Source organism: Phoca vitulina, unplaced genomic scaffold, assembly GCF_004348235.1.
Source record: "Phoca vitulina isolate PV1807 unplaced genomic scaffold, GSC_HSeal_1.0 scaffold20, whole genome shotgun sequence".
Taxonomy (NCBI): domain Eukaryota; kingdom Metazoa; phylum Chordata; class Mammalia; order Carnivora; family Phocidae; genus Phoca; species Phoca vitulina.
The window spans coordinates 30,030,463-30,053,030 of NW_022589723.1; the positions used below are offsets into that span (position 1 = coordinate 30,030,463).

At 46.4% G+C, this 22,568-nt stretch overlaps 1 protein-coding gene across 1 annotated transcript in view; it reads left to right on the forward strand.

The window, feature by feature from the left end:
- Nucleotides 1–17,863, forward strand: part of SNX1 (sorting nexin 1) — a 39,309-nt gene extending 21,446 nt beyond the window's left edge. Inside the window, exons 5-15 of the mRNA XM_032417233.1 lie at nucleotides 525–568; nucleotides 2,276–2,417; nucleotides 3,098–3,176; nucleotides 3,630–3,705; nucleotides 5,600–5,713; nucleotides 5,909–6,002; nucleotides 7,053–7,258; nucleotides 9,941–10,084; nucleotides 10,858–10,938; nucleotides 11,416–11,487; nucleotides 12,076–17,863. Coding sequence (XP_032273124.1) covers nucleotides 525–568; nucleotides 2,276–2,417; nucleotides 3,098–3,176; nucleotides 3,630–3,705; nucleotides 5,600–5,713; nucleotides 5,909–6,002; nucleotides 7,053–7,258; nucleotides 9,941–10,084; nucleotides 10,858–10,938; nucleotides 11,416–11,487; nucleotides 12,076–12,126 — 1,103 coding nt within the window. The 3' untranslated portion in view covers nucleotides 12,127–17,863. The remainder of the gene's footprint in view (nucleotides 1–524; nucleotides 569–2,275; nucleotides 2,418–3,097; nucleotides 3,177–3,629; nucleotides 3,706–5,599; nucleotides 5,714–5,908; nucleotides 6,003–7,052; nucleotides 7,259–9,940; nucleotides 10,085–10,857; nucleotides 10,939–11,415; nucleotides 11,488–12,075) is intronic.
- The last annotated feature ends 4,705 nt before the right edge of the window (nucleotides 17,864–22,568 follow it).

The window sequence follows — 22,568 nt, forward strand, 5'->3', positions numbered from 1 at the left end:
GATGAGAGAGGTCAGTGTCCCCCAGCACCAATGGAGGGGTCCGTGACAGTATTTCTGAAAGAGCAAACCGAGCCCAGAGCTAGCTTAGGGTAGAACTGCTTGTTTCCTTTTACATCAGTTGCTTCCTTCTCCTCCTCCTGCTTTATACAGCAAGAGAATTGTTTAGTTTTAGACAGATGTGTATAAGCAGCCCAAATATTGGCATGGTAACAACCGATGGATTGTCAGTATCCAGTGCTGCTTTGTGGAGGGTATAAATGGAGCCTGGCCTCGGAACAGGGGGCTGACTCTCTTGTCTGTCTCAACCTGGGGCCCTGCCAGCATCTGTGGGGACATGATATGTGACACAGAGACCCTAAGGCAAAGTAGGAGATTGTAGGATAGTATATAAAGCTTGGAGATGAAACAAGTATCCCTTCTTATCCAGGGCTCCTGTGGCTTACGATTCCTGGTTAAATGTAAGCAAGATCAGCATTGCTTTGGTTTGCAGAATAATCCTCTTGTGCTTTCTTGTTCTCCCACAGGGGATGGTATGAATGCCTATGTAGCCTACAAAGTTACAACACAGGTGAGTCCAAGTGACCTACTGGTGACCAGCTTAATAGACTTGGGTGTTTATATCAAGAAGGTCATCATTCAGATTATTTCTGGGTATTTCTTTAGTTTCTTTGCCAACATCCTCCTTCAAGTTTACTCAAGATGGAGCAAGCCTGCATTCCTTTGGTAATCTCATCTGAGCCTTTCCACTTTTCTTCCAGAGAGCTAACACTTCAGTGTGAAACTTTGTAAGTTTTATTAAGACATGTGGTATATCTGCTATATTCCCATCCCTCTTAGGACCTTTGTGGCTTAGAACTAGTTTGGTGGATTGTCCCAAACTATATCACCTGTTTAAAAATCCTCAGTTCTTACGAGGTTTCCTGTGTGGAGTTTCTTTTAATACTTTCCCTACCCTTTTACCCCTCGGGTCTGGTCTTCCTTTTTTATATAACATTAATGCATACAAAACTTACACAATGTTGTATGCAGGTTATGAAGCATAAAAAATGAAGGCCTGAACCTGCCACCAGTCTTAAGATGAGTACCATTGAATCCACCTGCGTGTTTCTCCCTGTCATATCCCCTGCCTCACACCTTCAGGGCAACCACTCTTCTGAGTCTCTCATTTCCTTTATACAGAGTCTTCACATATGTATCTCTAAACAATATACTGTTTTGCTTTGTTCTTAAGTTTCATAAAAATGGCATCATGCTGAAAATAGTGCTTTCTTTACTAGCATTGTTTCTCAGACCCATCCATGTTGTGTGTAGCTATAGTTAGTCCGTTGTGTGATTATAGCATAATATATTTATCCATTTTCCTATTGTGAATATTCGGCATGTTTCCAGTTTTTGTAATTATAAACCATGACCTTTCTTGCACATGTCTCCTAGTAAACACATAGAAGAGTTTCTCTAGGGTGTATAACCAGTAGTTAGTTCCCCTGGGTTATAGATAGAGCGAATGTTGAGGAAAGGGAATACAAACTTCCGTTTTTGTTTTTGGAATACAAACTTTTTTAAAAGTCTTTGTAACAGTTTATACTCCCATTGGCATGTGTAAAAGTTTTCCTTGATATACTTCTTCGCCAACAATTGGCAAGGACAGCCTCCTTAAATTTTGCCTACCTGGTGAGTATTAAATGATCTGTCATTATGATGTAGGCCTAGTCTTTTTTACTAGAAGTCTCCTTTATATTGTCTCACTACTACTAGGTGGCCTGCCACCTGTGAGATCTAGATTCAGTGACACTTAAGAGGTTAAAATGTCTACAGTGTGGACATTTCACCTGATCCTCCCCCTTTAGTCTGTCTTTAGTTTTGCTGCTTTAATTCCAGCAGCAAATACCCTTAATAAAGCAGTGCAAGATGAATGGGTTATAGGTGACCACAGATTTCCACTTTAGACTTCAACATCTGTTTCCTTTTAGAGAAAGGGTTCTTAACCTGGAAGTGGAACTGGATTTGAATTTAATTAGTTGCCTTTATAGTCCTGTACATTTTATGTTATGCATTTAAAATCATTATTCTGCGAAGGGCTCTGTAGACTCCCAGACAGCCAGAGGGGACTGAAGTTCAAAAAGTTTAAGAATCTCAGCCTTGGAGAAAGTTATTTGCCAGGTGGCAGAAGGACAGGGATCTGGGAAGTAGATTCCGTTCACATCAGCCAGATGACTTTAAAGATACTCATCTTCTATTTGAAATGAAATTGCCTTGTGTTTTTTCTGTCCCCAAGACGAGCTTACCAATGTTCAGGAGTAAACAGTTTGCAGTGAAAAGAAGATTTAGTGATTTTCTGGGTCTTTATGAGAAGCTTTCAGAGAAACATTCTCAGAATGGCTTTATTGTCCCTCCTCCACCTGAGAAAAGCCTAATAGGTAAGTTGTGTGGTCTCTATTCTACTTGGATTTTTTTCCTTTGCATTCTTTCTGCAATATACTTTCTAATTAGTATATGAGACTGCTGTTAACAGTGTGGAATCTTATGGTTAGGGAAGAGATATTTCCAACGTTTTCCTATAAATTAGAAATAGCATGTTTTGACATGTACTCTTTCCTCAGGTGCAGTAGGAAGCTCTGCTTTGAACTTTCACAGCTCTGTGTGTGTGTGTGTGTGTGTGTGTGTGTGTGTGTGTGTGTGTGTGTTGTGTTCATGTTTGTATTGATATCAGGAGTCTTAAATGATTCCTATTTCCTCCAGGCTGAAATGTAATAAGTTGGTGGGGGATTGGGGTGGGGGGCTGAGGAACCTTCTCATTGCCTAATTAGTTGATGTTTATAAGTCTATACTCAGAGTCCTATGGCCCCCTTTTAGAAAACGTATAATGTTCTGCAACTCCCAGAGTTTAGAACCTTCAGCACTTTGAGACTAGTTCAAAATATGACTGTCATGTAAAGAACCTTTTGTTCATGCCTCCTCATGACATAGAAGTGTAGAAGTGGCCTTTGGTTGTTTTTTGTAATGCTGTTCTCCTTGCCTTTCTTCTTGTGGGTTTTTTGTTTTTGTTTTTTTAATTCATGATGATTTAGTTAGTTTTACTATTCAAATTCCATTCCAGGAATGACAAAAGTAAAAGTTGGGAAGGAAGATTCTTCTTCTGCAGAATTTCTTGAAAAACGGAGGGCCGCTCTAGAAAGGTAAGGGCCATTGAATGACATAAGAACAGGTGAGAAGCTGAAACTGAGACTTAATCATGAAACATTCACTGAACTTAGTAGAGATGAGACTTGACTGAATTAAAGATTCACACCTCTATAAGCTCTTTAACCTTTCCTAAGTCTCTGACCTTCCCACCTTAGGAACAGACCATCTTTTCTTTCCTCATCCTGAGTGAGCAGACAAGGATATTCCCTTGGACAGTCAAATATGAATGGCTCCGAGGTCTCTTTCAGAGCAGTTATTTTTCTTCCCTTTTTAGAAAAGTGAAGAACATGAATTTGAATGTGCTTTTAAGCAGAGTCACACTTAAGTGCCTTATCTGAGGACATCTTAAAAGTAATGGAAGACATTGTACCCTTGCCTACACTGTATGACAGCCAACACCTTGTGAGGCCAGGTTGACTAGCCAGATAACTGCTTATACCTTGTAGGTACCTTCAGAGGATTGTGAATCATCCTACCATGTTACAGGACCCTGATGTCAGGGAGTTCTTGGAAAAAGAAGAGGTTAGTATTATACAGACTGAATTTCATAATTTCTCTCTGCCTCTAGTGAAATGAAACTAGTTCATTCAACAAACATTTGAGCGCTTTACATGCATTTAGCTTAGTACGAGACTGTATCCTAATTTGTAAGCCCTCAAGAATGACAGGTATTTTTCAGCCTTTGAAATAAAAGAATTTCTGCCTGTAGTCGAAAGCAACTGGTTTTAGAGGTCAAACTGCAGCCTGGTTTTGTCTTACTGGAACAACACAACGATCTGTTTGGCAAGTCCTTTTCATGTCTTTCATAAGTTACTACTTGGCTCAAATTGAATGCTTATTTTATGCCAGGAGCTGAGGGGCGTTGGTTCAAAACCAGTTACCACAGACCACTGAACTGCCACGAGCAAAAGTGTTGATTCAAGTAGACAGTCTTTTTTTACAGGCTATGCATAGGCTATTCATGATTGTGAAAAATTGGAGATGGCCCAGTTACTAACAATTGAAGAAGTAAGTGAAATATACCAATACGACAAGTACTTTATTCTTATTATGAACAGAAAGTATACAGAAGTATTTATATATATTCATTGGAAATATACATTAAAAGAATTACATGGGGTGCCTGGCTGGCTTAGTTGGTAGAGCATGTGACTCTTGATCTCAGGATCATGAATTTGAGCCCCACGTTGGGTGTAGAGCTTACTTTAAAAAAAAAGAAAATTTATAAAAAGTGAAACTTGAAACCGCATGTATATAGAGCTATGGGAGCATGTTAGTCATTAAGAATCAAAAGAAACACTGGAATAAAACAATGTTGTATCTCATACCAAAAAAACTAGAAGGAAGTAAGTGACAGGGTAGGACTATCATTTTGTATTTGGTTTTTCATTTTGTTTTTACTTTTAAATTTTTATTTACATATAGTATGCATTACTCTCATGAAGAAAATGGTACTAAGTATATGGGGTTTTTTCCCCCCAAAATGAAATTTTTTAATTACAGTTTCTTTACCTTATGCAGAAATCTTTTCATTCCTGTGGGAATCCTATATCCATTTTTCTTTTTTAGTCCCTCATCCCCACTTCATACCCCTAAAACAGGGTTTGTCTACAACAGCACTTTTGACAATTTAGGCTGGACCATTCTTTGTTCTAGAGAGCTGCCCTGTGCATTGTAGGTTTAGCAGCATCCCTGGCTTCTATCCACTAGATGCCAGTAGCACCCCTCCCCAGTTTGAACAACCAAAATTATCTCCAGCCATGGCCAGATGTCCCGTAGGGGGCAAAATGGCCCCAAGTTGAAAACTACTGCCCTAACAGTCCTGAGCACCAAAATCTAATTTTTCAGCATGGTATACTGTAATTACTGTAGATTCTTTACCATCCCTTCCATACCTTAGCAAAGTAGTGGTAAGACTGAACCAACCAAAAGTAACCTCAATCTGAACAAATAATGCTCCTGTCCTTAGACCTTTGTTCACTGAGGAAAATCCAAATGGAATCACAGCACAGCTTCAAAGCTTCTCAAGACCTTACATCCAGCTGTGTGCAGAGTATGCTAATCCAAAGGATCTTTTAACAAAAGCATGTTTGATATTTAAGGAGTTCATGCTGGGATGGCAGACAGACTCAACAGGAGGTCACCTGGCCACATAACAATCCTATTCTCATTTCTTTCTGCACACTATATCAAAAGCTGAAAATTTTGCTAGTTCTTTTTAACATAGTACTTTGATTTTTTTTCCTTTCTCTACGTGCTAGTTACAGATGTGTCTAACTGCCTTTGAAAACAACAATCTACAGTTCAAATGATTTTTTTGGCAAGTTTTGGGCACACCATCTGATGGATACTAATTCTTCTGAACCTAAAATAGGGGCAGCAGATAACATGCCATCCCGCCTTCTTGGTCTTGTAGCTGCCACGCGCTGTGGGTACCCAGACATTGAGTGGCGCTGGTCTCCTCAAGATGTTCAACAAAGCCACAGATGCCGTCAGTAAAATGACCATCAAGATGAATGAATCAGACATTGTGAGTAGCCCTGTGCCTCTCAGCTTCCCCTGCTCCCTCAGTCTTATGGGTCAGAAGCCCTGAGGAGTCCTGAATTTCTCAGAGACTTTCCTTTTAAGATAATTCAGTCCCTTTGTTAAAAAACTGCTAAGGAAATGCTGTGCTGGACACCTATATGAGTCCCCTCCATTAAAGATCTGGGCTTGTGTGTTTCAGTGGTTTGAGGAGAAGCTCCAGGAGGTAGAGTGTGAAGAGCAGCGCTTACGGAAACTGCATGCTGTTGTAGAAACTCTAGTCAACCATAGGAAAGGTAACAACCTTGGAAATGCACTTGGAGCTGGGGGAAATTGATGTCTCCAGTGAGCTGGAGATGGGAGGGCATCCTGTTCCCAAGCCTATCAGCCATTCAAATTGAAATTCTCAGCCCACCTCGTCCTTGATGTTCTCATCAAAAAGGCATGCCCTGCACCTCCTGCCTCAGCCACTGTGAACATTGTACTCTACCTGGGAAGGGTGCAGGGAAACCATACCACGTACAGCCTCACCTAGAACTTGGACTTAAGTTGGTATGATTTGAATTGGTGGCTTATATCCAAAGTGATGTCACATACTTCAGCTACATGATCAAATGGGCAATATGTAAATTCATGGAAACCATGTATGTCTCCTAACCTTTGCCTAAGCGCTACTAAAATTGGCCAAGTTTGAATGTTTTCCTTCTCTGCCTTAAACATGGTATAATCAGAAATCAAAACAGGCAGAAAACCGTTAGAATTGAAGGCAGTGTAAGGGTTGGCAAAATAGGGTCTAGCCCATGGGCCACATCTGGCCCTCAGTCTATTGCTACGAGCTAGGAATGGTTTTTACATTTTTAAAGTGAAGAGTGAAAAAAGAGATAAAGTGAGACCATATGTGGTCCATAAAGGTTCAGTCATCTGGCCCTTCACAGAAAACGTTTGTCCTGCTCTAGAACATATAAGACTATCCATTGTGCACATACATTCACTCTCTCTCATGCGAACAGACTGCTAACAATGAGCTTTAACATAAAAATTAGAATCATTCCTTTGGCCTATTTGTATCAACTGGCCCCTAGTTCTCCAGGAATATTGGAGCTGCTTCTTCCAGGTAGGCCTCAACCTAGTGAAACTTAGGCCAGCAGGTGCCTCTTCCTGCTCATGTGACCGCACTGCACTCCCCTCACTCTCTAAGTACAGACGGCCGTGGTGTAAGGGGCTGGGTTGCAGAGCCCCCCGTCGTTAGATATGCAGAGGGCAGCTTTGCTAAGGCATGCCATGCAGTACCAGCTGACTTGTCCCTTTTCCTTGTGAGATCAGAGGCCTCTGCTGTCTTCTTCCAGAGCTAGCACTGAACACAGCCCAGTTTGCAAAGAGTCTAGCCATGCTTGGGAGCTCTGAGGACAACACAGCATTGTCACGGGCACTCTCCCAGCTGGCTGAGGTGGAAGAAAAAATTGAGCAGCTCCACCAGGAACAGGCCAACAATGACTTCTTCCTCCTTGCTGAGCTCCTGAGTGACTACATTCGTCTCCTGGCCATAGTCCGAGTAAGCTTCTGTTTCCTTTCCTCATTCTCCCTCTTCCCCTTGATTTAATTTGTCTTTCTTTTGCTTTTCCCCTTCCCAAGAAACTTCCATCCATTATAGCTGAAAATAGGTGTAGCTTTTTTCTACTAGAGAGAAGGTATCTTGTGAACCAAAAAATCCATTTAACTGTTAGCTAGTTATCACGGAGTCATTTTGAGGCCTACAGCCAGTTTTTAAAATGCATTTAGAGAAAAGACTACTCTTGAATTTCCAAGTAGGCCCCTCCTTATTGTTGAAGCTGGACAGTGCTCCTTTCTTCAAACGAGGCGAATTACAGACCTGCTGTCTTGGCCCCCTGGAGCAGTGACTTCCTCAGTCCTTTGGTCTTTGCCTCCTTAACAGTGAGCGGCGGCTGTGCCCTGGTAAGAGCTCTTGCTGGCTTCCACTTGTCCCTCTAATGTGGGCAGGCAGGTAACTACACGGAACCGGCTTGGCGTTGCATGGAGGAGTGTGGCCAGGGGGCTGAGAGAGCTTGTCACCAGAGTCCTTTGCTGTGCTGACCACACTGGTAACAACACTGCGGCCTGCCTCTCAGGTCAGGCACCTCACCTGTTCTCCTGGTAACCAGGGCAGTCTGGTTGCCCATGACCTTTTAGAGCGGCCAAGGAGGCTTCACTGGGCAGTGGTATTAGCTCTTGCACGGCCTCCCTGTGATAGAGGAAAGAGCCAAGAGGGATCCTGGCACCTACCTTATAAGGCCTCAGTCTGCCACTGAACCAGCTTGGGACCAGGATGAGCCTCCTGAGTTGGAGCAGAGCCAACCTCACTCCCCATCTCCAGCATCTCCCCCACCAGGGAGCTCCTGTGTTGTCGAGACCCGAGCTGCTCCCAGGGCTCTCATTTCCTCTATGGTAGAGTTGCTCAATATAGCCTGTGAGGTTGCTCATTGTCCTCTCCCTCAGCTGTTTGGTTTGCTGCTAACTACAGACAGATAAGAGGCTGGAAAAATAACCTGCTTTGGAATTCGTAGAACTGGTCAGACTACAAAGACTGGAGCGCCACATCAGGGAAGGGCCCTCTCTGGGGAAGTTTTCAGAGGGGGGCATTGTTTGGAGTCTCAGGAGAGCGCAACTCTTGGATGTGACCTCCCTTCCAGGCTGGGTGAGCCCCTGTGGACAGCGGTGAGAGCGGTCCAGCCTAGAGCTCCGTGCAAGGGCTGGGGCAGCATGCCTGTGCGCGGAACTACGAGCTGGGCTTCTCTCAGAGACCCTTCACCTGCCCTCATAATCATGAGCTGGTGGAAGGATTGAGGAGATGAGCAAATACTTCTTTTCTGCTATTCCCTGAATCTGGAGCTGCACCGCTCTTAACCCAGAGGGTTAGGCTTGAGTCTTACGTGGATACGAAGTTACCCTTTACCTGTCCTTTGACATTGAGCTGCTAGGAAATTGCAAGTGAGTACAAGTGACAGTCAGTGCTGGGAAAGGTGAATGTGGTGGCATTTCAATCCCTAAGGTTTAAACTTTAGCAAAGGCTTGCACTAAGGAGACCTAGAAAACATCCAGGGAACTTCTGCAGCAAAGGAGAGCAAATGGAACAGGGCTGGGAGGCTGGCCCCACCTACAGATCTCTCATCCAGGCCACCTCTTGAAGCCTACTGAGCCAGTGGGGGTGGTGGATGGTGTGGCTAGGCCAACAACTCTCCTCTGGAAATGTGATCAAGGGACTAGAATCAGGGCAAACCAGCAAGTGGACCTTGGGGAGCTTCTTTTTTTTGTTTTTTTTTTTTAAGATTTTATTTATTTATATGACAGAGATACAGTGAGAGAGGGAACACAAGCAGGGGGAGTGGGAGAGGGAGAAGCAGGCTTCCCGCTGAGCAGGGAGCCCAACGCAGGGCTCGATCCCAGGACCCTGGGATCATGACCCAAGCCGAAGGCAGATGCTTAACGACTGAGCCACCCAGGCGCCCCCTTGGGGAGCTTCTTGTGAGCCTTGCTAGCCTCCCACAGTTGAATGTACAGATGAGATGGAAGCCGTGTGTCCGTGGTAGCTTCTAGTATTTATTTAGAGATCTGTTAAGCTAACCCTGTATACTATTTGATGTTAATTTAAAGGTTGCTTCTTTAGATTGGCCTGCCCTGGTATAATCTTCCAGGCTAAGCTAGGTCTCCAGTTCTGTTATTTTGTTATAGGTCCCCTGTTTGTTTTCTCTGTACTCTGCATACCTATAATTATTTATTGGTAATTTTTAATATAATGTCAGCCTTTTCTATTAGATTATAAGCTCCAGTAAAAGCAGAACCACATGTTTCATTCCCCACTGTCTTCTTAGTTCCTGGCACATGGCAGGAGCTCAGGAAAAGTGTGGAGACCCATGGACTAACCTGAGGGAGGCAGTTCGGGAGCCATAGTCCTGGGCATTGGCATCAGGCCACCTACCATGCTCCCAGCCACCCAGCCTTGGGAATAGCATGAAGCAGCATGGCACTGGCCTCCGGGAGGCTTGGAGAGGAGTCTTACCCGAGCTTGTGCATTTTGATGTTAAGCTTCCAGCTGGGCACTAACATGTGGCTGCAGAATCTGCCCTTCTCTAGCACAGCTGCTGGGAGAGAGTCCCCCTCCCCCCACCCCACCCCCGGCAGAGCCAGTGGAGCTCCTGAAGGGCTGGTTGTGCTCTTCCCCAACCCCCCACCCCCACAGGCTGCCTTCGACCAGCGCATGAAGACCTGGCAGCGCTGGCAGGATGCTCAAGCTACGCTGCAGAAGAAGCGGGAGGCTGAGGCTCGGCTGCTTTGGGCCAACAAGCCTGACAAACTGCAGCAGGCCAAGGACGAGATCTTAGAGGTAAGGCCTCCCATGGCAGACCAGTGGGGGTATTCGGCTGGCTCCTGAATGAGCCCAGGTCCCATCCCCCCCCCCCCCCCCCCGGTGCTTGAAACCCCACAGCAGGCAAGAGAGCTATTTTTTTTTTTTTTTTTTTAAAGATTTTATTTATTTATTTGAGAGAGAGAGAGCATGAGGGGGGAGGGTCAGAGGGAGAAGCAGACTTCCCGCCGAGCAGGGAGCCTGATGTGGGACTCGATCCCAGGACTCCAGGATCATGACCTGAGCTGAAGGCAGTCGCTTAACCAACTGAGCCACCCAGGCGCCCCAAGAGAGCTATTTTGAGTCTAAAGGACGCTGGCTGCTGGGGAAGCCTCTGAGGAGTCCAGGCTTGCTCTTTTCCCATTCCCCCCCAGACTTGTCAAATCAGAATCTCTGCAGGAAGAGTCCTGGGTGGGTCTTCAAAAAACTCCAAGGTGATTCAGATATGCCCCTCTGGTGAGAACTAAATTCAGTTCTCTGGAACGCCCAGCTCTGCTGGTGGGTGCCTAAACCAGAGGCTATGGAGTGCCAGAACTTTCTTAGAGATCAGGCCTGGCCTGGGGTACACAGTACCTCTTTTCCAGCCAGATGGCCTTACACACCCAATCCCATATGGTTTCTAGTCTTACCCAGAGAGACAGACAAACATAATGACCAATTCAGGTCTCATATGTAGAATTGCTGTTCAGAGGTAAAGACTCTGTAATGGTGTCATGATATTAAGTGATCCTTTCTTTCCCCTTTCTTCCCAGTGGGAGTCTCGGGTGACTCAGTATGAAAGGGACTTTGAAAGGATTTCAACTGTGGTCCGAAAAGAAGTGATACGGTTTGAGGTGAGATGGAACATCCTACTCCTCACAAGTGTACAGTGCCTGGTTTAGTGGTAGTGTTGGTTTTGTTCACGTCTACTGAGTAGGGAGACAGATGGAAGTGCTGGTGACTTGGTGGTAGTTGTGAACAGGTGTGGCCTGTGTGTGTGTGTGTGTGTTCACATTTGTGTTCTGAGGCAAAGTAGGTGTCCTATGTTGCTGGACTAGGCAGTTAGACACAAAACAAGGCTTGCGGCTGTCCTATGTCCTCTGGTCCCCTTTCCTTTCTCCTCTCTTCCTTCATCCCCCAACCCCTGCCCACCATGAAGAAAGCTTTGCAAGGCCTTGGCAGAAGCTGTTTGACTGGAAATTATAGCTATTCCAGCTGCTGGCTATAGTTTCTGGGGTTGTGTTTGGCCTTGATCAGTAATAAACACCACCCCATCAAGAGGGGTAGGAGCAGCTGTCTGGATGATCACTCTAGAATCCTGTCTCCTATAGAAAGAGAAATCCAAGGACTTCAAAAACCATGTGATCAAGTACCTTGAGACACTCCTATATTCACAGCAGCAGGTATGTAAGTTATTCATCCTCCTCTGTGCCCGCTCCAGAGGCCAGCTGCCTACTTTGGGCTTTGGTAACAGGATGAGATGGGCTGGCCCTGTTGCTCTAACATGGAGCATCTAATAGGGTCTTTGGCTAAGCAGGATTGCCCAAATCCTACAAGAAGTTAGTTTTTAAGGACAAACCCCAAATCTCCCTACAATCCCGTGTTACCACCTAACCCTCTTAAGGCTGAGGCCCCAGTCAGTGTGGTGAACAGTGGGGCCCCACTATGAGGAGCTAACTGAGCTGGGCAAAGCTGTGGCCCCCACAGGGGTACTTCCTCCAGGGCAGAAGCAGGACTGTCTTTAGCAATTTCCCTTGCACTTGATACTTCCTCTCAGTCTAGAGACCGGTAAGGGCAGGGTGGCTTGCTGGCCAATCTGTCCCAAGGTCTACTCAGCCTAGCCATTTCCTCAGCTTGGCCTCAGCTCTAGCCTCCCTTTAGGTGGCTAAGGCATCTGGGGGACTGTGCTAAGGCACAGTGCTTGCTCCCCTCCTAGGCTCAGGCTCTGCCACTCGGTGGGGCACTTGCTTACTGTCCCCACTTCTTTGCAGCTGGCAAAGTACTGGGAAGCCTTCCTTCCTGAGGCAAAGGCCATCTCCTAATGGACCAAGGACGCCAGAACCCACCTGCCTGACGCTGCCTTTTTATACACTGTCCTCCACCTCTGCTGGACTCCAGTGATGCATCCTGCCTAGCCTGGACTTTACCCCTTCCTCCCCGCCCCCACGACCAACCTGTCCCCATTCTAACCGTTACTTCATTTAGCTTCCATATATATTTTCTTACCTGAGAGAATAGTTTCTTGCTTTAAGCAAAAGACCTACACTAGGTGGTGGAGTTAGGGAATAGGGGTGGAGTATTGATATAAATATATAAATACAAATGTATATTTTTCAGGATGTGGTTAGGAACTGGGAATAACGTTTTCTGTTACTCCTGATGGTGCCATGAAAAGATTATGTAATAAAATATTTTAAAATCAGGTCATATGACTCAGAATGGTGGTGCTTTTTGCTTTAGGACGGGGAGCAGTTGGGAAGCGGGTCCGGAATCCGAACCAAGAAGTTGCCCAGGTGTAGAGTAAGTTTCTCTCCACAGGAGTTTACAAGCTTTTGCTGCTGCGTCCCTATGGAACTAGGATTTCTTTTTTTTTCCTGTCTACCTCAGCTACCTGCTCTGAGGGTCTCTTAATCTGTTTAATTCTTATTCCTGCTTTTTTAGGGAAGGAGTTGTAAAGACATCTCTTATAGTAAGAGAGGCAAAATGGATTCTCCTGCAAAGGAGGCAGACTCTCTTTTATTCCTACTATTTCCCTTAGCTGCCCAGGGCTCTCTGAGTCTTGCCCTCTGATAGCAGTCTTGTATTCTGAACTTCTTTTTTGCCACATCCTCAGAAGACTGATTCATGTGAAAAGTGTAAAGGGGTGATAAGCACTTAACGCTGTCTCCACTGACGACAGAGCCAGGCACTCTGCCTCCAGATAAGGTCATCCAAGAGTTCCTAAATTTTTTGAGGTTCCAAGAAGCTTTACTGTCTGTGCCCAGGAGGTAGCATGCCAACAAGAGGCCGAGTGTTGTCCACACAGGCCAAGGGCATTCAAAGGGGTCTCTGTCCCGGCCTGGCCAGGGAGGCTCGAGTCTCCAATGCGCTGCTACTGGGCTTCCCCTCAGCTGTGTCCACAGCTGCTTAAACTGGCTGCTCCAAGGGGACTTGGAGCTGCTCTGCAGGGTCGGCTTGGCAGACTGCCTGCCACGGAACCTCGCCACTCCCAGGCCCCCTGCCCCAGCCTCAGCCCCAGAGATGCCCCTTTCTGAGGGTATTCCACACCTGCTCTGTTAGTTCTCTTTGGTGGGTGGTCAAGGTTTGGGGAGGGGCAGCCTGAAGCAAGAGAATGCAGTCAAGGACACTGCTTTCCGGTACACCAGGCTGGTGGGGGCAGGGATGTTGCGGGGCGGGGAGTGCAGTGCTGGCAAGTATCTTTTTCAGCAGGTTGATTTTTTTGGAAAAAGTCACTCAATCTCTTCCTATCTCCCAGTATCCTCATTACCACCCTTGATTCTATCCTTCCAGTCTTTCTTATGTGTTTGCTTTTGCCTAGTTGTAATAATATACACAAAATATTTTGTATCTTGCTTTTATCACTCAGCACTGTATATTTTATAAGCATTTCTTCTATGTTGTTATATATCTTCACAAGCTTTATTTCTAAGGCTATGTAATTTTGAGGCTTCCACAGAGTGATTGTACCATAATTCTGACTCGTCCCTTGTTGTTGGATTCTTGGTGGTTTGGTAAATTTTAAATTTTAATAGAATTTCAGTCTTACAGAAAAGTTCCAGGATATCACAAAGAACTCCCATATATCCTTTACCCAAATTTACCGAGTCTTTACATTTTACCTTATTTGCTTTGACTTTTATTTATATTTATGTATTGTATTTTCTGAAGCATTTGAGAGTAAGTTGCAGACATTGTGCCCCTTTACCCCAAAATGTTTAGTATTTCCTTAAGAACAAGGATGCTGTCTCATAACTTAAAACCGTAAGTATGGTTATCCAAATCAAGAAGTTGGACACTGAAATAATGTTATATAGCCCATGGTCCATATTTAAATTTTGTCAGTTGTCCCAGTAATGTTCTTTATAGCCATTCCCTTTTTCCTGGTGCAAGATCATGTGTTACATTTAGTTGTAACACATGATTACACGTGTCTCTCTCTATCCAGAAGAACTTCACAGCCTTTGGTTCATTGCTTTTCATTACCTTGGCATTTTAAGAATACAGGGCCTCATGGTTCCGTATGACTAGATTAGGGTTTTGCAATGAGGCAGGAACATCACAGAAGTGATGTATCCTCAGTGAATTTTAAGTTGGCATATGATGTCAGTTGGTCCTGTTAAGCTGAAGTTAACTCTGATCACTTGGTTACTCTTTTCCCTTTTGTAATTAACAAGGAATTTGTGAGGAGATACTTTGAGATCATGTAAATATTTTGTTTCTCGTCCATTATGCTTTTCTAACTCTGTAATCTGCATTTACTGGTTGGCACTCTACTAAAGAAAAGCATCCTTTCTCCCTACTTAATAATCTACATGTTTATCAGGGTGAATGAATGGTTTCCTATTTACTGAGTTGCAAGCCATTGCTTTGGTTTACTTTGATTCTCAAATCATCCCAGATTTCTGGGAGGGTCCTGTGTCTTTTTAACCTGTCCCCTTCATTTTTGAACACTTTTGTTGCTTTCTGGCATAATAAAGTGTTTCAGGCTTCTCTTGTATCTTCCTTGCCCCAGCCCTAGAATCAGTCTTTTCTCCAGGAGTCTTGATTTCTTTTGGTGGAGGATTATATTTAGAAACCGAGGTCTGGGTGCCGAGAGTGCTCATTGCTTCTAGGCCCTTGGTGGCCAGGCAAGAAAATAAGGACAAAGATCTATAGCAATAGTGAGAGAGAGAGATGGCATAAAGAATCAGATACTAGAAATCATTAACTCACACGGATACTTCCAGTCTAGCCCCATTGGGTTTATCCTAGTCTCCCTTTTCCATATGGAGACTTTATTCTCCAAAGAAACTTAATTTTAAAACTTTCTCCTTGCTTTGTTATGTTCCATCCAATGATCATCCTGATGCAAGTTTATTTTTATTATTTCCTGGGATAGAATCTCTGGTTTCAGAACTTTCTCCTCAGCCTCCGGCATCTGAGGCTGACAGGGTCCGTGCATTTCTGTACAGAGCTTGCAGACATGGAAATTGAGAAGGCCAACAGGAGGTTAAGAGTACTGAGCCCAAAGGCCTGCACAGTCGTACAAAAGGAGTCATTCTACCTGGGGACTCAGGAAGAAGAAATCTGTAGAGAAGAGGATGCTTGAACTGTGTCTTAAAGGTGAAGAGGTGTTCGCCCCTTCTGCTGGGGCCATTCTGCCTCCCTGCCTCCTGACAGTGGGAGGTAGGCACATCTGGGAAATGCAAGTGGCTCAGTGTGGCCAGAGTCGAGTCAGTGGGCAGCCTGCAGAGAGTGACGAGCAGGAAGCAGATCACACCGATACAACTTGGGAGGTGCTTGGAATGTTACCTGAAGTGTGTGGAGCTACTGGAGGGACTTAAGCAGGAAATAACATAGTCACATCAGAAGGTGTGAGACTGGAAGCAAGGAGAGCAGCCAGGCTCATCCCAGCCAGCCGATTGCTGAGGAGGGCAGAAAGAATGGTTTTGGAGCTCCAGGGAGAGGCTCGGGAGGCGGACGTGGGCCCACCAGTATCTGGGCACTGCTTTGATGAGAGGCCTGAGGGAGGGCCGAAGCTAGCCTCACCTGCAGGTTTCTGGCTGGGATTCCGCAGTAGGCCGTGAAGCCCTTCATGACACAGGTAACATAGGAGGCCAAGTAGGTTTGGAACAGATGGGAGCGGAACAGTGAGGACAGTAGGTGCCGACCATGGCCTGTAGTATAAGAGGCCCGTGCTGAGAGGTGGGAGAGAGAGTGAAAGGAGCCTTTATTTAAAGGTGGGTCAGACAGCATGTTAATAAAATTCAGAGGAGAGAAAGGGAATCACCATCAGAGCCTGTCTGGGAGCAAATGCACAGAGCAAGCCGCCTCACTGCCAGGCCGGGAGGCGAGGAGGTGTGGGGAAGAAAGATACGGTGGGGCAGAGAGTAAAGGTCTCCTGCTTGATAATTACAGTGTTCTCAAATAGGGATATCTGGTTTTCCTATTTTGAGTCAGATGGTTTAGAGAAGTGTGGAGAGAAGTTTACTCTTCCCCCGTTTCTCCTTGTGTTATTTCCCCTAAGAATCTCTGGGCTCCAGAGCCTTGAGGATGAGGACTTTGAGCTGGAGGGACCCCAACATTCAATATGAATAGTCAGTGACAATAAATGAGAAGTAGGAAGGATAGAAAGTGTCACACATAAATATTTGTAACTTTGAACTCTTTCCAGAAGACTTGCATTCTGGAGCACCTGGCTGGCTCAATTGGTGGAGCATGTGACTCTTAATCTCGGAGTTGTTAGTTCAAGCCCCATGTTGGGCATGGAGCCTACTTAAAATTTTAAAAAAGAAAATTTAAAAAGACTTGCATCCTGAATGCACCTGTAGCTGGGAACCCTAAAGAAAATAAAGAATGCCTTTGCAGCTCAAAGTTTAAAAACGGGAAGATGATGAAATCTGCTACGGGTGGGACTGGGAACTGGTTGAGGAGAGAGATGGCGATAGAATGAGTGCCCGTTGCTGAGCATGCTTGGGGCCCACATGGGAGTGGAAACCATGGATTGTGAGGGGCATCAGGCCGAAGGTCGTGGGATTTCCCCACAGCAGCCTAAGGAAACAGGAGGGAAGGGGAAGATGATCCCTTCTGCAGCAAAGAAGAGCAGACCTTTGCTGCAATTGGCACACGCTTAAACTGAAGGCTTTATCTTTGGAGACACTGGCTAAGATTTTCTGCTCTGCGCTTGGGGAGAGTAGGGCCTTAGCTGAGCGTTAGAAATGGGTAAGAGCCACTCATGCCTGTCTTCTAGCTGTGGGGATGGTGTGTACGTCATCTGCCAATGTCTTATGACACCAGGTGTGTGGTTGATGATGGCATTTTCTGCCAAATAGTCAACTCTGTGAAGTGGTACGTCTTTGTAACTCCATGGTTCCTAGCAAAGATTTGGGCTCAAAATAGGTGCCAAATAGATAAATGTTGAATGATCTCCAACTGCAGATTCTACCTGGCATTCACAGCCTTCTGTGAGAGGCCGCAGCTCACCATTCCGGTTTATCTCCCGGTGCCTCACAACAATGCCAACACCTCACAGCAACTGCCTCCAAACAGGCTCTTTCCTTTCTCACTTCCGTGCGGCCTAAGGAGCCTTTTATTAATGGTGGGCTTTCTACCTGATGCACCCTGTCTCGGCTCCCATCCCTCTCTGCAGTCTCAGAATTACACCTGTCTGAATGGGAGTGTAAGTAGGTAGAGACGGAGGGCACTGGCGAATGTGAGAACATTCACTGGGGATTCCCGTAGACATGTCTAGACACCAAGTCCATGAAGATGACTCTGAAGGTGCCCATCTTAGCATCGTTTACAGTTGTAAAAATTGAAATCAATCTAAATGTACAGCAGGAAGGGATTAAATGAATTATGGTACATACATTTGGATATTATACAGTCACTGGAGATGATACATAGCTATATTCATTGACAAGGAAAACATTTTTAAGTGAAAAAAGGTTATAGAATTACATGTATAGTATGGTCTACGTTTATACAAAATTATATATGGGAAGGATGTTGATTGAACTGTTATCTATGGTTGCCAAAGGGATGGAATTTTGCTTTATTTAAAATTTTTATACCATTTTATGTTGCTTGGAATTTGTGTATTATTTTTATAATCATAAAAATTAATAAAGTGTTTTCATTATGGGAAAACAACCCAGTGCATCCTTTGAGGCCTACTTTATATGTACATTCTCCAGGAAGCTTTCCTTGATGCACTTTCCATTCTACACCCAGACTGGAATGGTAGCCCTACCTCCTTTGTAACTCTTTGTCATCCTCTTAAACCTCTGGTCTTTCTCACTCTTGTGGGCACTGTTATCTCTGAGATGATCTCATTAGCCTCTGGAGCTCGGAACTCCTTAAGATCATGGACTGTGTTGTTCCTACCCATCTCCACGTTCACCCACAAAGGCAGCCTAAGGGGGCAATGACTGCCATTCAGCTCTGGCAGTTACTGTTTTACGAGCCTGTGGGCCCAGATCTTGGGGTTTTTGAAGAGATCCAGAAATCAGGCCTGATTTGGGGTTGGCAGGAATGGTGCTTCGGGGGGGGTGCCTGCAGGCTGGGAGGTGATCGCCACCTGCCCCACACTTGCCCCAGACAGGACTCCTCCCCTTTGCCCTTGTCTGTTGTGGGAATGCCCCTCTGGCTGTGATGACCAGACTTCGGGAGCAGAAAACACCCCTCACCCCCAAGGCTGCTCCAAGGGAGCCAGCTGCTCAGCCTCCATCGGATGCACTTGGGGTCCAAGAAAAGCACAGAAAACCACTGTCCAATCTGAGTTAGGACCTTTCCCTCTAGGGATGTAACCACTGTTTCTGAATGGCTGCCCTTCCTAGCTTCGGAGCGCTCAGCTTCCTCTTCCATGTTGAGTGGCCGCGGTGATGAGCACAGGCGCCCAACCAGCAGGCCTCTGGGCAGCCTCACCAGAAATAATGACAAGGCACCTGGGAGGCGGGAACCTGTGTAGGGGCAGGGTAATCCCTTCCCACTGTGGAGCCTCACAATAAGAGCTGTCATGTGTTAAAGGCCTACTCTGGGCCTTTGGGCTTTCAAACATCTCGCATCTAGCATCAGGAACTTCCAGATGGGCATCACTATCTGCATTAAAAGACTGAGGCTCTGAGACCTGAAGCAGCCTGTTCAGTCTCACGTCCCCCTGTCCCCAAGCTCAGAGGGAAGACCTGAACCCAATCTGCTTGACTCAGCTTGTCTGCCACACCATGTCCCACACATTCTCGACAGGGATGGACAAGAGGAACCTAGATAATAATCGACTAAGTTCTTAAAGACCCGACTGAAGCCACACAGTAGACCTGTTAAGGACATGTTACCCACCTGACTTTTGTAGGCATGGGAACTTCTCTGACCTCTGTGAGGTACTCTCTCCCCAGACATGCACAGTGTGTGGCCCAGCTGGGGGCAGGAGCAGAAGCTGGAGGACAGGGAAGCAGCTTGGGTGAGTACCTGGGGACCATCAGTGGCAGAGACAAAACCTTGCTGAGAAACCACAGACAGCACCCAGAGCTAGAGTGGGTGGTGAGAGCACCTCAGTCCCAGACCTCAGGGCCTTCCAGCCTTTGGCCTGGCTTTCCTCTTGGCCTCAGTGCTTGGACCTGCAACTCTTCACAATAAACCCCTGTGACTCGAGGGTTCCTAAGCCCATCTTCGTTCCCGGAACCTCAGCACTGGGCACACCAGAGGGGCCGATTGGTTGGTCCTGTGACATAATCGTTCTAAGTAAGGGGTGTTGGGAGTTGTAGCACCTTGAGAACAATCTCCCTGGGAAGCTGTGTGCCTCAGAGGCCTCTGCCAACCCCCCCCCCACCCAGTCCGGGGTCATGTCTGAAGCAACTGAGCTGTCCTTGTCATGTGGGCAGGGGGGGAAGGGATTCCTAGTAGTGACACTGCTGGCTGGAGCCCCAGGGCTAGAGCCTGTGTGTCCCCTGAGAAGCACCCACCCTGAGTCAAACTGCTTTCGGGGCTGTGGCAGGACACGCTCATCAAAGGTGCTCTCCTAACACAACCGTCTCCAGGGCTCACTTCCCCTCCCATGCACCTCCATTTCCTCCTGTGTAAGATGAAGAGTTTAGACTCCTCAATAATTTAAGATGTTTTAGCAGCACTGCTGTTTTTGTAGACATCTACACCAAAGTCCAGTATTCAAAACATAAAGGTATGGTGTTTTATTTTATTAAAGATGTACCCATTAGGGGGAGCCTGGGTGGCTAAGGCGGTTAAGCATCTGCCTTCAGGGCGCCTGGGTGGCTCAGTCGTTAGGCGTCTGCCTTTGGCTCAGGTTGTGATCCCAGGATCCTGGGATCGAGTCCCACATCGGGCTCCCTGCTCTGTGGGAAGCCTCCTTCTCCCTGTCCCACTCCCCCTGCCTGTGTTCCTGCTCTCGCTATGTCTCTCTGTCAAAAAAATAAATAAAATCTTTAAAAAAAAAACAAAAAAAACATCTGCCTTCGGCTGGGGTCATGATCCCAGGGTCCTGGGAATAAAATCTTAAAAAAAAAAAAAAAAAAGATGTGCCCATTAGAAAGGCAATTAGTAATAACTCAGAGGCTGGTAGGATGAACAGAATAGTTGCTGATTTACACCAAACTCTGCTCCCAATTTATTCTACCGTTTTTTGGTTGCACAGTATCGACAAAACCAGGACATTTTTTTTAAGAGATTATTTATCTGACAGAGCACAAGCAGGGGGAGCAGCAGAGGGAGAAGCAGACTCCCCACTGAGCAGGGAGCCCCATGTGGGACTCGATACCAGGACCCCAGGATCATGACCTGAGCCAAAGGGAGACGTTTAACCGACTGAGCCACCCAGGCGCCCCAAAATCAGGAAAATTCTGATCACCGAGTTAGTAGTTAAAATAGTTCATTTTTAACCTAACCTTGCAATCTCAGGATACTGAAAGAGGAAGAGTAAAGCTTATTTGTGTTGTTTCAAAGTTGAATCAACAATATATTAGGATGAACCTATGTAATTGCCCATAGCCTACCACTGTGACAAAAACAGCAAATTCGTATAATTCAGTAAATAATAAGAGCTAACATTAATTTATTGTGTGCCAGGCCCCTGCTAAACCTTTTGGAAGCATGATGTCTTTCCATCCACACACAACGCTCTGCTGTGCAGATAAGGACCCCGAGGGCAAGGAGCTGTCTGAGCTTGTCCAGGTGACCAGAGCCTCGGGGGTGAGGCCATCAGGCGGCCAGGTCGCGGGTGGCGGGGCTGGGCCCCCTCGGGCTAGTCCGCCTCCTCCGGCTGCAGGCCCGGCGGGAAGAATGCAGCCTCTGTGCCCGGCGGCGCCCACCAGCCCAGGAGCTGCTTGTTTTCTTGAAGAGGTTAAGCCACCTCCCGAGCAGCGTCGGCGGCTCCGCGGAAGCCCGGCCACTGAAAGGGGCTTTGTGTGCCGGCTGCGGAGGGCCCGGGAGAGCCAGGGCCCAGCCAGGGGGCAGCCGCGGTCCAGCCCACCTGCGCCGCCCCAGACCGGGCCGGGGAGGGGACACTTGTGCCCCCAGCCCTCGCTGCCTTCTGCTTGGCGGTGACCCTCATCCCCAGGAGGCGAGAGACTGGTGCCTGCAGTGTGGCCCCCAACCAGGAGCGGCCGCAGCGCCCCGGAAGGTGTGAAAACCGCCCACGCGCTCAGAAAACTGGGCTCAGAGCCGATTTGCGATTCAACAAGCCTTGTAGGTGATGATGATGATGGTGATGCCTGTGGAGGCCTGGGAACCACTGCTCTATAGTCTGATCTGGAAATACTCTGGCCAAAAAAACCAGTGCTTTTAAGCCCCTTTCTCGCAGAAACTTGGAAATGAAATTCATTCATTAGAGAGTGATGGAGAAAAGGCAAAGGCTTGTACAGGAAAACTCATTCTAAAAACAGCAGTCGCTTTGAAGGTCTACACACCCGTCCTAGAGTGTGTGGAACTTAGCTCCGTGTTCATCCACTACAGAAAATAAGCTTTTCCCTTGACCGTAATACGGGCTTTGGAGTCTACAGGAGGTCATGTATGCCTCTTTACAGGAAAATATTCTCCAGAACTTACCTCCCAGAGACATCCTAAAATGTCTCCAGGCCAAGGATCTTGTCTTTCTTCATTTGGATCTTCACTTGTGTACCGTGGAACACTGTGGAATTAGGAGCTGCGGGTTCACTACCAGATGTTTTACAAGTCAGGTGCATCTAATCCATTGATTTGAGGCTTCTCAGGAACACCTGAAAATTTAGCAAATAAATAAGGTGGACAACACTCCACACAGAAAGAGGGAGAGAGAGGTGTCTGACTCTGAAGGTAACTCCCCCTCTCCCCCCACAGGCCTTCCTCTAACTCCTCCCTCCTGCCTCTCTCCCAGGGCTTCCCTCTGCTCCCCAGCCTTTTCCCAACATCCTCTCCCCCATTCAGTCTTAGAGGCTTTCAACCAACAAATGTTTTTTGAGTGTCTCCTGCATTCTTGGCATCATGGCAGCAACCCCTGACAAGACCAGGTCCCTGGCCTGATGGCAATGAGAGTCTGGGGCAAAGTCAGGAAAACTAGGGAGGCACACAATAAACAAACATTAACTATGTAATGGAAGACAGGGTGATAGGATAGGGTAAGTGGTCAGGAAGGAAGGTCTCTTTGAGGAGGTTTAAGGCCGAGAATTGGAATTTTTGCGCTAAGCCCACTAGGTAAGGAGTCAGAGAAGAGTGTTCCAGGGAGAGAAAAGAGCAAGCGCAAAGGCCCTGAGGCAGGAAAGAGCTTGTTGGGTTTGAAGAACTAGAAGGTCACTGTGGC